The sequence below is a fragment of the Canis lupus genome, chromosome 2 (assembly GCF_048164855.1).
Source record: "Canis lupus baileyi chromosome 2, mCanLup2.hap1, whole genome shotgun sequence".
Classification (NCBI taxonomy): Eukaryota; Metazoa; Chordata; class Mammalia; order Carnivora; family Canidae; genus Canis; species Canis lupus.
Window position 1 is genome coordinate 64,384,100 of NC_132839.1, and position 14,863 is coordinate 64,398,962.

At 47.8% G+C, this 14,863-nt stretch overlaps 1 protein-coding gene across 2 annotated transcripts in view; it reads left to right on the plus strand.

Moving 5' to 3' along the window:
- FAM184B (family with sequence similarity 184 member B) overlaps positions 1–13,469 on the plus strand; it is a 132,643-nt gene extending 119,174 nt beyond the window's left edge. Inside the window, exons 12-18 of one of the 2 annotated variants that reach the window (XM_072804681.1) lie at positions 1,708–1,871; positions 4,154–4,329; positions 5,537–5,683; positions 7,816–7,933; positions 9,563–9,667; positions 10,681–10,880; positions 12,241–13,469. In XM_072804681.1, coding sequence (XP_072660782.1) covers positions 1,708–1,871; positions 4,154–4,329; positions 5,537–5,683; positions 7,816–7,933; positions 9,563–9,667; positions 10,681–10,880; positions 12,241–12,334 — 1,004 coding nt within the window. In that variant the 3' untranslated portion in view covers positions 12,335–13,469. Of the gene's footprint in view, positions 1–1,707; positions 1,872–4,153; positions 4,330–5,536; positions 5,684–7,815; positions 7,934–9,304; positions 9,395–9,562; positions 9,668–10,680; positions 10,881–12,240 lie in introns of those variants that run through there. The other variant, XR_012020230.1, reaches the window with a different exon arrangement.
- The last annotated feature ends 1,394 nt before the right edge of the window (positions 13,470–14,863 follow it).

The following is a 14,863-nucleotide window of genomic DNA, read 5'->3' on the forward strand; positions in this document are numbered from 1 at the left end:
TTTCTGTTTCTGCAGATAATTTTTTCTCTCATTTTCACCTTCTTCTCTTCAGTCTTACTTTTAAAAAAATATATTTTATTTATTTGTTCATGAGAGACACAGAGAAGGATCACGCCCTGAGCTGAAGGCAGTCACTCCACCACTGAGCCACCCAGGCGCCCCTTCCATCTCACTCTTAAGAGCAAGACAAATGCCTCTCCTTATTTCATGCCTAGCATTAAAGACCATATTGGCCTTATTAATTTTTTTTTCAAACCCAGCTGGGGTTCTCCTTAAGAGAATTTTAGGAAAGAGCATTTTCTTTACCTTCATAAGTGAAAACCATCTACTTGCTGCTCGGTTGTGCTTTCACTAGATAGTGTGTCCTGCTGACTGTACATCAGCACGTCAGTCAGCTCTGCCTATTTCTGGAGGAAGTGACATGGGGAGCAGGCAGGAGAGAGAAAGTGTCCCATAGATTCCCCAGTTAACGTCCAGGTGGGAAATGCTAAGTTGGCATCCTCTCAAGAAGACAGATTATACAAAATAAAACCCAGGCTGTGCCAGGTTTTATTTTGTCTCAGGTACAAGACAAGATTCAGATCAGGTTGGAAACCCTGGTGATTCCAGCACCCAGCAACAGCTGTCCCTACCGCCACTTGCCTGGCCCCTCTGACTCCACAGCAGGCTGGTCCTTTCCTGGACAAAAGATTCAGGAGAGAGCCTGGGTACCTGCTGGGATTCTCAACACAGTCCCAGGAAGAAGGGGCTCTGTGGACTCTGTAATGATGATAGCAAATCGTTGGCATTGTGGGTGGTATTGGGTGAGTGGGAGCACCTACCATGACAGGGCGATTAAATTAGACATCCCTGGTCCCAACTACTGCTATTCCACCGTCTGTGTGAGACACACCTGACCTGCAGTGTAGGTCAGTGTATGAGGGGCAGGGAGCGTCCATCAGATTACCTGATACACTGGGGTGGGGATCTGGACATGCTGGATGGATAGGTGGATGGGTAGAAGGGCAGGTGGACATGTGGATGGATAAATGGGCTGATGGAAAGATGGGCAGGTAGATGTGTAAATGGGTGGAAAGGATGGTGGATGGATGGGTGGATGGATGGAGGGGGGCGAAGGAAGAGTGGGGAAAGGAGGAAGAGGGAAGGGAATATATGACAGAAGACGGAAGGGTAATAAATGAACTCACTCTAGTTATGCTAGAGTGCAAAAGGATTTTGTTGCACATATTTTTGTGATAAAGGATTTCAAAATATTGAATTGGGTTTGGATTTTTTTTTTTTAAAGAAAATAGGCTGTAGAGAACACTATATTAAAACCCTGGTGGGGAGGAAAGATAACCTAGTAAATTTTTCAACATATCATCAGAATGACGAAGCTCTACTGCGCTGAATATACTATAACTTTCAAAGAAGCTTCGTAAGTTTATGGGAAATCTTTTGCAATTGACACACTTTTACAATATCATTAATTTCCACTGTAAATATCACTTGTTTATTTTACAAATATATATTGAGCACTTGCTCTATACTAAGGCTTCTACCAGGTATCTTATGGCTTATGGAATCACTGGAACAATGTTTCAAAAATAATTTGCCATCACTAACCTACAGAGTCTCAAAAGTCCTTAACAGAAAAGGAAAGTGTCAAATTTACTAGCATTTGAAAATTATCTTCTCTTAAAAAGTTAATAGCTCCTCCTTCTCCAGAGTCCCTCAGGCAGGAGCTGTCGGAGCAGCGGGCTGCCTGTTCTGAGCACCAGAAGGACCTGGAGGCGCTGCAGGCCGAGCGGAGGGCCGCGGGCGGCTGGGGCAGGCGGCAGGCCGTCGCCCAGTGTCCAGGAGACAGCGAGGACCTCGCCGTCGCTGCAGAGGTCAGCGCCCCCATTCTGCCCACACCAAACCCCTCTTGGAGCGGCGTCAAGGCTGCCAGGAGAAAATCATAAAGGAGGGGCTCTGGGTGCTCATCGTTCCCTTCTGAAATGGGGAGGGCCCTTGGGAGATGCTTGATGGGCCTACAGACTCCCATTTCGAAAAGCAAAACACAAGTTTTAAGCGCCGCATGTTATTTTAAATTCAGACACAGTAGCATTTCAGAGTGTCACTGCCAGATAGGCCCTAGCATCAGCCAGTCCGCGTTACTCCTTCAAATCCGCGCAGAGTGCCTCAGAACACCTCCCCAGACAGCCGTGCAGCCACAGTCCCACCTGGCAGGCAGCGCAGTGACCTCCTCCCAGCCCAGGCCTGTCTCCCAGGCACCCACCGTGTGCCACACAGTGTCAGGTACTCATCTGTATAAGGGCTGCAGTCACTCCCTCCTGCTATCAGAATGACCTCCAAAGGGCCGGCAATGAAAAGCCTTCACCCACTGGCCACACTTGGTATCTGCAGCCATGTCCCCCTCTGCTCTAAACGTGGGCTCTCTGTCCTGCTTCTGGGCCTTTGTATGTGTCCACTCCCTGCTTGGGATGCCTTCCTCCCTCCCCAGTTCCCAGCTCACCCTCTGGGCCAGGCGTCTCCCCTCCAATGTTAGTGTATGTACTGCTGAAGCGAGCTCGAGGGGGCCCCCTTCCTCACCTGTGACCTCGCGGGTCTCTGAGCAACCAGAGCACTTCTTAGTATATAATTCAGCTGGCACTGGCGTCTACTGCATGGTCCAGTGAGACAGCTGTCATATCATGGGTGCTCTTCATGGGTGTTCCCAAGTGGGCTAGGAGTCTTTTGAGAACCAGGCATGTCTGCCTCATTTCATTTCCACCCCTACTCTCCACACTCGGCACAGCAGTCTGTGGATGCCGATGATTAGTTGGGGTCCCAGCCCTGCTGAAGATCCTGGGGACATGGGGACGGGTCACTCAAGATTTTGCTGGTACTGAGCACCTGAAGACGATTTGTGTTTAATGAGAAATATTAAATGACGAATCACAAGGAGCTCAGCCTGGTCAGTAAAGTCTAGTGAGGGAAGACAGGATATATTCCAGCAAGTGTTCTGGATTGGTGGGAGCCACCTATGCCTGTGGAAGGGGGCAGGAGGAAATGTAGGATTGTGACAGCTGTGATGATGAGCTCCCTGAGTGCTGTGCATAGAACCCCAGGATTACTGGGTAGATGAGGGGATACCTGGCCACCAGGTGCCTGCCCTTACCTTCATCTCATCGGAGAGAAGCCCTGAACCCTCTGGGAGGAACAGCAAGGCCTCAGCTGAAAACCCACCCAGAGAAGAAATGTGGGAGTATTAGCAAGGAGGAAGAGCCCCAGGCAGCAGGAGTGATCAAGGGGAGGGAGGGCACCCAATAGAGGGAGGGATGCAGCCTTAAGTTGGCCACCAGTGCAGGTAAGTGGTGTCCCACCTGCTGGGGTCTTCTGAGGAGCCCTGTGACCTCATTCTCTTGTCTGTCCCAGCTAGGGACAGGGCTCTTTCTCCCATTAGTCAAGGATGGCCCCACACGACCTTAACCGAGCTCTTCCAGGTTGTATGTATGGGAGTGCCAGGTGCTCATGTGCCCATGGGTGTCACACACATGCAAGCCCCAGGCCAGGAAGCAAGAGGTACAAGGCATGGGCCGGGCTGCTCCCTGTGCAAAGCTGTTCCGTCCTCGTGTGGAATAAGCAAATGCAGAAACCTTCGGCCTGTTTGACGGGCCTTGCAAACTGCAGCATTCACTAACCCGGGGTTCACCGGCCCCATTTAATTTAGACATAGAGTTCCCGAATTTCTCTCTGAACCCCTGGTGTTCAAGCGTCATTTCATTTAGCAAGCGTTTATTTGGCACCTCCTGGATACCAGCCACTGTGCCGGGTGCCCTCAGACTGGAAAACTGGAGGGGAGATGGTGCTGCCAGTCCGGGTGAGAAGAGAAAGCTGGTGGCCTCTCCCCAGGCGGTGCCGTCCAGGCGGGGAGGGCGCTCTGGGTGGAGAACCAGCAGGGGAGCCCAGGAAGCGGGGGAGCGCTCGGGCTCGGGCTCGGGCTCGCTCTGAAGCCACATCCTGGGCTCCCCGACGCCCTTGCTAACCTCCGAGGGCCAGACTGGGCCAGCCCCCGACGCGGGAGGACCTGGAGATGGGCCGTGAGCCCTGCATCGCGAGCAGGAGGCCGGCGCGGGCTGCGGCACGCCTGGGGCACCCTGAAAACACCTCCCGGGTCCTCTCTCCCCAGGACGGGGGCGGCCCGGGCCAGGCCGGCTCCCCGAAGGCCGCCGCAGAAGCAGAGGCGGACGAGGCGCGCGGCGGCGTCCGGGAGGAGAACTCGCAGCTCCGCGGCGAGGTGCAGCGGCTGCGGGCCGAGGTGGAACAGCACCAGCAGGAGGCGCTGCAGCTCCGCGACCAGCGCAGGTGGGTGTCCAGGCCCGGCTCCCGCCTCGCTCCTCCCCACGCCGAGCCTCAGATCCAAGGCTCACCCACTCGCCATCTCCCCAAAGGAAAGACGCCCTGATGCTAGCACTTCCCTGGTGCTACTCCAGCCCCGTGAAAAGCGCTAGTGCGCTGGGCCCAAAACTGCAGAGCTGGGCAGCCCCGGTGGCGCAGCGGTTTAGCGCCGCCTGCAGCCCAGGGTGTGATCCTGGTAGACTCGGGATCGAGTCCCACATCAGGCTCCTTGCATGGAGCCTGCTTCTCCCTCTGCCCGTGTCTCTGCCTCTGTGTGTGTGTGTGTGTGTGTGTGTGTGTGTGTGTGTGTGTCTCATGAATAAATAAATAAAATCTTAAAAAAAAACCTGCAGAGCATTTGCCCTGGAGTAAAGAGGGAACCCGGTTTCCCTACAAGTCAAGGAATTTATGAAATCAGACCCAACCATACCAAAAGCATCTTAATTTTTTTTTAATTGTATTTATTCACTCACAAGAGACACACAGAGAGAGGCGGAGACAGAGGGAGAAGCAGGCTCCATGCAGGGAGCCCAATGTGGGATTCCATCCCGGGTCTCCAGGATCACACCCTGGGCCAAAGGCAGATGCCTATCCACTGAGCCACACAGTTGTCCCCCAAAAGCATCTTCAAAACCAGCCTTAGGGAGACAGTGCGATGGAGTAGTTCAAACAGTGCCATGTGCTCTTTAACCAGCTGGGTGAGCTCCTGGAGTCTGCTAACTTCCCCAAGACCATGCCCTCATTCATCTGCAAGTGGAGGTAAGACCACCACCTCTCAGGAATGTCCTGGAATGCAGTGAAATGGAAGCAAGATTTAGCCCTGGCCCTGGCTAACTTGGTCAACCATGGTGGTTACTGTTACTGCCTGATCCACGTTGGATAGCTCATTATCAGTCCTGAATTCACAGCTCTTTACCCCCCTTACTGGAAAGTTTAGAACTACAGATGGAATGCAGGGGTAGGAGGTGCTGAGAAGGGGTCCCACAAGCAGGATTCATCCTGGACAGCACAACTCAGAGACCTCTTCCCGGGGTCCTGACTTTACATTCAGAACCACTCCCCCACATTTTCTCCCCCACCCAGCCACTCAACAGAGGGTAGAGAGACCCCAATGCCCAAGAGGTTCAGTCCCTAGAGCCTGGGCAAGTCTAGCTCTGCTTCCATCCACCCGCAGGCTGCTGGAGGAGGATCAGCAAGCCCAGCGGGCCCGGGAGGTGGAGAAGCTACGCCAGGAACATCGGAAGGAGATGCAGGCCATGGTGGCAGATTTCAGCAGTGCTCAAGCCCGGCTCCAGGCCCGGCTAGCTGCCCTGGAAGCTGAGTAAGTGAGGCCTTGGGCCCCAGGTTAGGGCCCAGCTTAGGCCCCTAGTTGATGCATTTTATTAGGGTAACCAGCTCATCACAGTGTGCCTGGGACTCCCCCAGTTTTGAAACTACAGGTCCTGAGTTCTAAGAAGCACTTCTGTCCTGGACAAATGTGGGTAGTTGGTCACCCATCACTTTATGAGTCTGCATTCTCATTGTGCAGATTCTGTGAGGAATCATCACTGCTTTGTGGACTTGGTTTGACCCACATGCTGGGAAATAATCAGAAGGATCAAGGCTACTCTTTTTAATGAACATTTGGCCCCTTCACATAGAAATTGTTACTCCCCCAGACACATAAAGGAAGCGAGGACCCTCATATATGTGTGCATGCATTCATTTATTTATTCAACAGATGTTTATCAAGAGCCTGCTGTGTCCCCGCACTCTTTGAGGCTCTGGAGTAACAGCCTGGAGCTAAACAAAGTCTAGGCTCTCATAGAGCTCGCAGATTCTAGATGGGGATGCAGAAAAGAAAGAAGAAAATAAACATTTAACTTCATGGCAGGTAGTGAAAATGCTAGAAGGAAAACAGGATCGGTGTCTAGGGAGTGGCAAGGGTGGGCCAGGAAGTCCTCCCTGAGGAGATGACACTTAAGCACAAGCAGGTGAGGAAATGAGAGAGCCATCTGGAGGAAGAGCATTCCCAGCAGCTACAACAGCAAGTGCAAGGGCCCTGGGGCCTACTTCACATAACTGAACAGCTAGGAATAAGTAAGAAGATGAGTGGTAGGAATTGAGATTGCTGGGGTAGCTGGGAGGGATGAAGGAGACCCTGCTCTAAACAGGAAGGAATTTGGATATGTTCAGAGTACACTGGGAAGCCACTGCAAGGCTTTGAGCAGGAGTGACCTGGTCTGATTTATCTTTTAATGGGGTCTCTGGGTACTGAGAGGAGAAAAGACTGGGAGGTGGGGAGGGTCAGAGTTAGCAGCAGGGAGACCAGTTGGAAGGTGAAACCACTTACCTAAATGTCAGGCAGCACTGAGTGAATCTAAATGTCGCCTGTCTGACCCTTAGATTGTGCTCTTTAAAAAATGTTCTCCGCTGTCTCCAATACAAAGCAAATCATCCAAAATCCAGAGGGGAAGGTTTTATGGGCTAATGGACACTTGCCACATGCCAGGCTCCATTATCTCCTTGAATCCTCACAACCACCCAGTTTCATGCCCATTTTTTTTATGAGGGGCACCATGCTAAGTGCTTTTAATTGTATTAACTCAATTTAAGCTCACAACTTGATTCATGCCCATTTTATAGAAGAGGGAACCGACGGTTCCAGGGAAAGGTTACATAGCCAGAAAAAGGCAGAGTAGGGATTAGATTCCAAGTCATCTCGTGCCAAAGTCCCCTCTTATCAACTCCAGTCCATAGGTCATCTGCAGCCCTAACCCTCTCTGGCTCCCCACCATGCCTTGAGTTCTTGCCTTGAGTTCTTGCCCTTGGCTTCAAGGTGAAGGGCGGGGTACCAGCTGCCCGGCTGCCCTGCCCGAGAACCAGCGCGTGCCATGCTCCCTATAGGCCAGCAGGTGGCGCCATAGGCACGTCAGCATTAGCGCAGCGGCCGCCGGGGAGGGCGGTGCCTCGCGGAGGGGCGCGTGTCCCTCGGGAGACCTCCCTGATTCCTTTTTTTTTTTTTTTTTTAAAGATTTTTATTTGCTTATTAGAAACAACAGAGAGAGAGAGAGAGAGAGAGAGAGAGGCAGAGGGAGAAGCAGGCTCCATGCAGGGAGCCCGACGCAGGACTCGATCCGGGGTCTCCAGGGTCAGGCCCTGGGCTGAAGGCAGCGCTAAACCGCTGAGCCACCCGGGCTGCCCGACCTCCCTGATTCTTGATGCTTCACTGAGGGCAGCGTGTGTAGCACACACAGCCCTTTGGCTCCTTGGCCCCGCAGCCTCTGGGGAAGTAGCAAAGGTCAGACTGGGAGTCGGGGTCCTGGGCTCCACCCTGAGCTCTGCAGCCAAGCTCCCAGGGCCTTGGTTTCCCGCTTCGTGAATAGATTGGTTGGCTGGCCAGGCTAAGCTCAGAGCAGCGCCCCCGCCGCGGGTCCTGGTGGTAGGAGGCTAACTGCATGCCTGCTCCTACAGACTCAAAGATTCCGGAGAGAAGCCAGGGAAGGGGGCGTCCAGGCCCGAGGATGCTCAGCTCATAGGCCGCCTGCAGACCCGCCTGAAGGAGAGAGAGGAGATCATCAAGCAGCTCATGGTGAGGCTGTCAGGGCCAACGCGGGGCCCTGCAGAGTCCTCCGGGAGGGCCATTTACTCTGCACCTGGCTCTGCTCTGGGTACCTGCAATTTTAATCCTGACAACCCTAAAACCACCTCCAAAAGATCCTTGATTCCTTTTGCCTATTATCTAAAAAAAACAAAACAAACAAAACAAAACAAAAAACAATAATACAGGAAAATAAAGCAAAAAAAATCACTCAAGTCCCCCAGCATCTACCTGATGCTGAGTGGTTTATTTTTTTTAAACCTACAGAATTGGGAAAATCTAAAATGGCTTGCCTTCTGTTTGAATTTTAGTAGAATCAATCAACCCAGTCATTGTTTATTGACCTTCCTTTTGCAAAAATGACTACCTGCTTTGCAGTTAGCGAGCCACCCCCTGGACTCCTTAGGGAGAAGAGTTTTCTCCTTCTGGTTCTGCATCCAACAGCCACCAAAGCCTAAGGCCATTTCTGGGGAATGCCCCTCCCTCCGCCCACCCCTGCCTGGTTACACAGCCTGTCCACCTCACATCCCTGTGCCCTGATACTTCCTCCACCGCTTTGGGCATCACCCAGCCTCTTGGTGCTCATGGGTCTGGTTGGAAGCATATCACCCCAGCTGAACTGGCAGGGACCGCTTCCCCTGGCTTACGTTCAGCCCTGGAGACAGTGGGTCTCCACTCACTCCTGTCGGTGTAGCCCACAGTGGGATAATCAGCCACATCAGAAGTGCACCCGACCCCCCTCCCCAACCCCGTTTCTGCCTCCACCACTTTAGTCCAAGCCCATCAGATGCACAGTGGAAAAACATTGGTCTCCCCACTCACTTGACTATTGCCCACATGCAGACTTCACATCAACCACAGCAGTCTTAGGAAAATATGTCAGATGACAGACAGCACGGCTCTGTTCAGCACCTCCCATGGCCTCCCATCCTTTTCCAAGTAAAATCCACAGTCTTAGAGTGGCCTGCATGGCCTCACGGCCTTCCACACACACAGCCATGTCTCTCAGATCTCAGTCCCATTCCCATCCCTGCCCCAACCACTGTTTCTTGTCAGTACATTGATGAGACAATCAGGAACATTTCACCACTAGCTGAAAATTAGATACTAAGGAACAGCTTGTTTGCTAAATATGACAAAAGTATTATGGTTGTGTGGGTTTTTTTTTAAAGAGTCATTATCTCTTAGAGATACATATTGATGTTTTTATAGATGAAATTATGCAATGACTGGAATTTGCTTTAAAAATAATACAGCAGGAAAGAGAAAAGTGAACAATGACACACATAAATAAGGTTGGCCATATAGTGATTGTATCTGGGGTTTGTTTTCTTTGTCTTAATTATTAACTTTCTGCAGTAGACTCTTTTCAGATGCTAAGAGTACCTGGATCATAAGCTTGCCCTTTCCTATACAAGAGAAGCTGGGGACTCAAAGGCCACAGGAGTAAAGGTGCTTCCTCAGAGCCTCAGGATGGCAGCTTGATCCCCACTGACCCCCCCTCCCCTCCCCTGACTCTCCTTCACTCTGTAACCTGCCCTCACACAGCCATCTTCCTTTGGGTTAAACCCAGTGCTGTATGGTTGGGCTCATGTGGACTCAGTTGTATTGTTCTTCCAGGAGGAGCGAAGATTTCACTATGCAGCCTTCCCCAGTGCCATGTCGCATCGTAATCGATCCTTCTCTTTCAATCCTCACCCAGGGTATCTGACCCCTTCCATGAAGGTAATTTGGTTTTCTGGTTTCAAGCATTATACAATTTGCTGGTTTCGTTTTCCTGAAGGTGACTGGAGCTCATTTGTCAGTGGGCTGGCATACATTCAGAGGGATAGCCATTGGAAATAAGACTCACAGGAAATACTCCAAATTACTAACAAACAGTATTTATATCTGGCTGGGCAGATTATGTGTACTTATAATTTTTTATGGGTTTTTTTATCTTCCAAATTTCCTATAAATAAACATGTCACTATTAATAATGGTTACATCTGGGGGACAGGAAGGAGAGTAAAGAGCAGGAATCTCTCACTTCTTAACTTTTTTTCCCTGTATATGTTTTTGGAATTTGTCATGATTAGAATATTCACATCCATATTTCTCATCTATCACAAAATCCTAAAAGTGCTAAAAAATATTTTTTAATAGTTCAAAGGACAGTAAACCTAACCTAACCTGAACTGACGTGAGCTCATTTATAATTTTTTTAGGGGTTTTATTTGTTTGAGGAAGAATGAACACAAGAGGGGGAGAGGAGAGAAGCAGACTCACTACTCAGCAGGGAGCCCCCCATGGGGCTTGACCCCAGGACCCCAGGATCATGACCTGAGCTGAAGGCAGACACTTAACCAGCTGAGCCACCCAGGCACCCTTATAATTTTTATATATGCCTCTCAGTGCAGCAAGATCTAAGTTTCACTCTAGAAATAGTAACACTTGTGAGGACAATGGGCCTAGCTCCAGCTGGGGGTTTTATATGGCCTTCTAAAGTCTAAAAAATTTTCTTTGAATTACAAAACACATCCATGCCCATCAGTTTTAGATAAGAAATTGTGAACATATGCATTTCTTAAAACATAAAGTAGACTGGAGAAAAAAATGCTTTAAAAACTAACATGTAAATATGTAAATAAAATTATCGCCTCCCCTCCCATAGAGTTTTGGTTGGGTGGGCCTTTTTGCTTTTACAATAATGCCTCTTTGGGGTGGCACTAACAGGCCTTTCTTTTCATACAAAACAGAAAAAGAAGATGGAGGAAGTCCCTAGCCGAGTGGTCAGTGTGCCAAACCTTGCCTCCTACGCAAAGAACTTTCTGAGTGGCGATCTGAGCTCGAGGATCAGCGCCCCTCCGATAACTAAATCACCCAGCTTGGACCCAAGCCCCAGCTGTGGCCAGCCTTACAAACCCACCCAGTCTCTAGATGTGAAAACTGCCACGAGGTAGGGGGAAACTAGAATTTCCAGTTTCCATCAATAGAAGGGGAGTTTGGATTCCCTTCTGGCACCTCTTCAATACCCAGCATTCAGGCAGACATAAAGAATAGCAAAACAAGCCCTGCCTTGGACAAATTACAATCCAGCCAAATGGGAAGGCTGTGTAAGAGGAAGAATGTCATTCTTTAGAGGAGGTACTATTCTTGGTGTCAAAATCCAGAAAGCCTTTTGTTCCCCCCACGGATGATTAGACAAGGGACACTGAACTTAGTTGGTTGTGTCAGTGTGGGTAACACAGAAGATGGACCCTCATCATCTGACCCTGAGGTCTGGATTCAAATTCTGGTCCTCCTTGTTTTTAGCTAGGTGGCGTTGGGCAGGTTACTTGACCTCACTGGGTCTCCACTTTCTCGCCTCTAAAACAAAGATAATATAGCACCTATCTCATCAGACTGATTTGGAACTAAAGGAATGAATCTGTGAGACATGCTTAACACAGGACCTGGTACAGAAGCATTGTTTATTTCCACTATTATTATTAAGGTTATTTCTCAAGATTTATTGAATCACCTTGAAGTTTTAAGACCTCTTCATCTGTGGATTTGGTAGCTGAGGCAGCATGATGATCTCAGATACCGTCTTATTTTCCCAGAAACCCTTGCAACATGTTTCTCTTTGGGGAATGTGAGTTTTCCCTTTATTAGTTCTTCCTCCTATCCAATCTTCCATTCAGAGGCAAAATTTTACTTTCTAGGCTTGCCTGGAGCCCTGAGCACAGCCCTCTTTAACTGCTAGAGCCAACTCCTGACTCTGGCCTAGGGTTCATCTCAGGAGCACACACCTGTGTGTAAAACTGGGTTCCCAGTTTTATATGAAGCTTCACAAATGCAGATAGAGACCATTCAGGCAGATATACAACGTACTTTGTTGCTTACTTTTCCTCTTTTCAATTTATTAGGCTAATTCCGCAGTCTTACTGAGATGCTAGAACATAGTAGATAGCTTTGAAAGAAGCCAGACATTGTAAGGCTGTGATGATTAACTATTTCACTCCTTATTTTTGATGAGGTTTATTGTTTGTGCCTGAAATAAGGTTACATGATATGCCTCATTAGTCTTTTTTTTTTTTTCTCATTAGTCTTAAGTAAAACCGAAGACTTATTTTCAAAATGGGAATTAGGTGTTTCCCTCCCCATCCCCATCTTTCACAACTTGTTTCCAGCTATGAATGTTGGCCAGTTACGTTGCACTGTCTTTCAAGGAGTAAAGAAGCAGATTTTTTACCTAAAAGATAGAGATGTATTAAGTCATTTGCTGAGTAATCTTCAAAACTACCTAACAAAATTGTTTGTTTGCTTGTTTTTAGGACACAAGATGGTGAAACAGCCCAACCCAAAGAAGTCCAGCAGAAACAGGGCTCTGCCCACCAGGAATGGTTTACCAAGTATTTTTCTTTCTAAACTGATTCTTGGGATCCATCACAAAGAGGACATTTGAAAAACATTTCTTTTAAAGCATCTGATTGAAGGAATGAACTAAACCAACCAACCAACCAAATAACTTGCTTGTGATATGATTTATATATAATAGTCAAAGCAAATTTTGGCATTAACATTTCCTATTTCATTGTGACACCAGTGCTTAAAAAATTTCTTGCCATTAAGATAAAAAAAAACTCCACACAACCCCCCCCACAAAACATGTTATCAAGACGCACCCATAGGAAAATGTTATTGATGTTGCTGACAACCTTCACATTGTATTTCTAGTGTCCGTAAGATTTCATTCTGCTTTATGGAGTATCAATCAGGCTTTGTGATTTCCATGGTCTACTTTAAAAGTGGTTTCATTTTTCCTTAGAAAGCTAGTGTCATCTCCATTTAGAAAGTATTTCTATGTAAATGACATTATTCCAAAATGCACATTCAACCTCAGTAGGAAGAAGAAAACAAACTTTGAAACACTCATGAAAGCCAATTAAAAAAAAAACAAACGAGGCAACACTAGGAGTGGACTGTAGCAGACCTTGGCATACGTGGATTGAATGCTTTGACTTCAGAGGTCCAGGACATGAAGTAGACTATAGAGGAGATAACACCTACCTCAAAAGGGGCTTTGCAAGAATTAAGCAAAATATTATGGGTAATGATACCAATCAGGACTTGGAATTAACCACTGCCAGAGTTTTCCCGTGAATAACTGAGCCTCGCCCCATCATACCTCAGTTTCAATGACTATAGTTTCAAATTGGTCACTTGTCAAGGTTTCTAGAGTATTCTATGAAGTCAAAGATCTACTGAACCCATGGTCTTTGAGCTTGGGCCCTTTGCCTCATGGTGCATTGCTTCCCCACTGCATGGATGCCTGGCACAGTAAAGGGAATCGGGACTGGCCATTCACGGTGCTGACCTGTCAGTCCACACCGAATTGTCTGCCCTTCTGACGGAGGAGTGCGACTGGACAAGACAATACAATTTGGGCCAAGTATGTTCTCAGTCCTTTGGTGCTGGCCCCACAGGTGGCCGTAAACAGTTGTTTATTCTATGCACTGTCAAACCTTTGCTCTTTGAATAAAATTAAACTGGGCAATAAAAACAGATGTGACTTGTATTTACCCAAAGAAAAGTGAAATTAGATGAAGACAGAGCTTGGAAACAGGAAGTTCACATCAACCTCAATTAGATCATCTTAAAAGTAGCTGCTTCCATATGTCATTTGAGAAATGCAATTACAACTCACAATTTAAAGGTAAAATCACTATCTGATCAAAACATGTGGCCCTTTAATTTCTTAAATACCAATACTTGTTACCAGACATGTAACATGCCATGTTATTTTTCAATATCATATTTTTAAAAAGATTTGAGAGTGAGCACACATAGAAATGGGGAGAAGGGGCAGCGGGAGAAGGAGAAGCATATTGCCAGCTGAGCAGAGAGCCTGATGTGGGGCTCCATCCCAGGACCCCGAGGTCATGATCTGAGCCAAAGGCAGATGCTTAACTGAGCCACCCAGGTGCCCTAGTATCACATTTTTTTTTTTTAGTTATCTCGTTTCCTGCTTAAGGTAAGCACTGTAAGATAATGCTTGTATTTTGTGTTTTTAAAACTATGTAGATAGTTCTGTTTATTGAAACCTTCCAACACTGCAACCCCTGATGACTGTCCTTTAACTCAGCAGGACACCTGCTGCAGGGACTGAGTATTGAGACTCTACATCTATTTAATTTCTTTCTTGTTGTTGCAAGTGAGTGAAAGATGGTTAAATTTCTAGATTTTACCCTGCAATAATTACATCTTTGTTAACTAAATCTATGCATGCTTCTACCATTTATTTCTTCAGGACATACTCCTTGAGTAAAGCATCAAAACATACAGGTTTAAGCATTCTGATGTAATAAAATTACCATCCAGAAGTTTCTTTTTTTTTTTTTTAATTATTTATTTATGATAGTCACAGAGAGAGAGAGAGAGGCAGAGACACAGGCAGAGGGAGAAGCAGGCTCCATGCACCGGGAGCCTCATGTGGGATTCGATCCCGGGTCTCCAGGATCGCGCCCTGGGCCAAAGGCAGGCACCAAACCGCTGCACCACCCAGGGATCCCCATCCAGAAGTTTCTATCAAGTTTACACCTTCACCAACAGGAATAAAATCCTACCTCTCTGTACCCTAGATAATACTGACGAAGAAACTCAATTTGATAGATAAGACATTGTTCCAGTTTTTGTGTGCATAATCTGATTCTATCAATCTCTCAAGAGCGAGTGGTCCAGACGGTGATAGCTTGGGAAGAAAAGTGATGAAGAGGAATGAACTGATTCAGGATTGAGTCAGGAGGGAGAAACAGCAAGATCTGGTGATAAATCTTGGTAGGCCCTATTGCAACAGGCAATAGGGCTAACGTATTCCTGGAGCAAAACTGGAAAGGAAGATTGCTATAAAATGTTTCTTAATTAGGGTAGAAAAGAATGAACTCGCACAAGCAATGG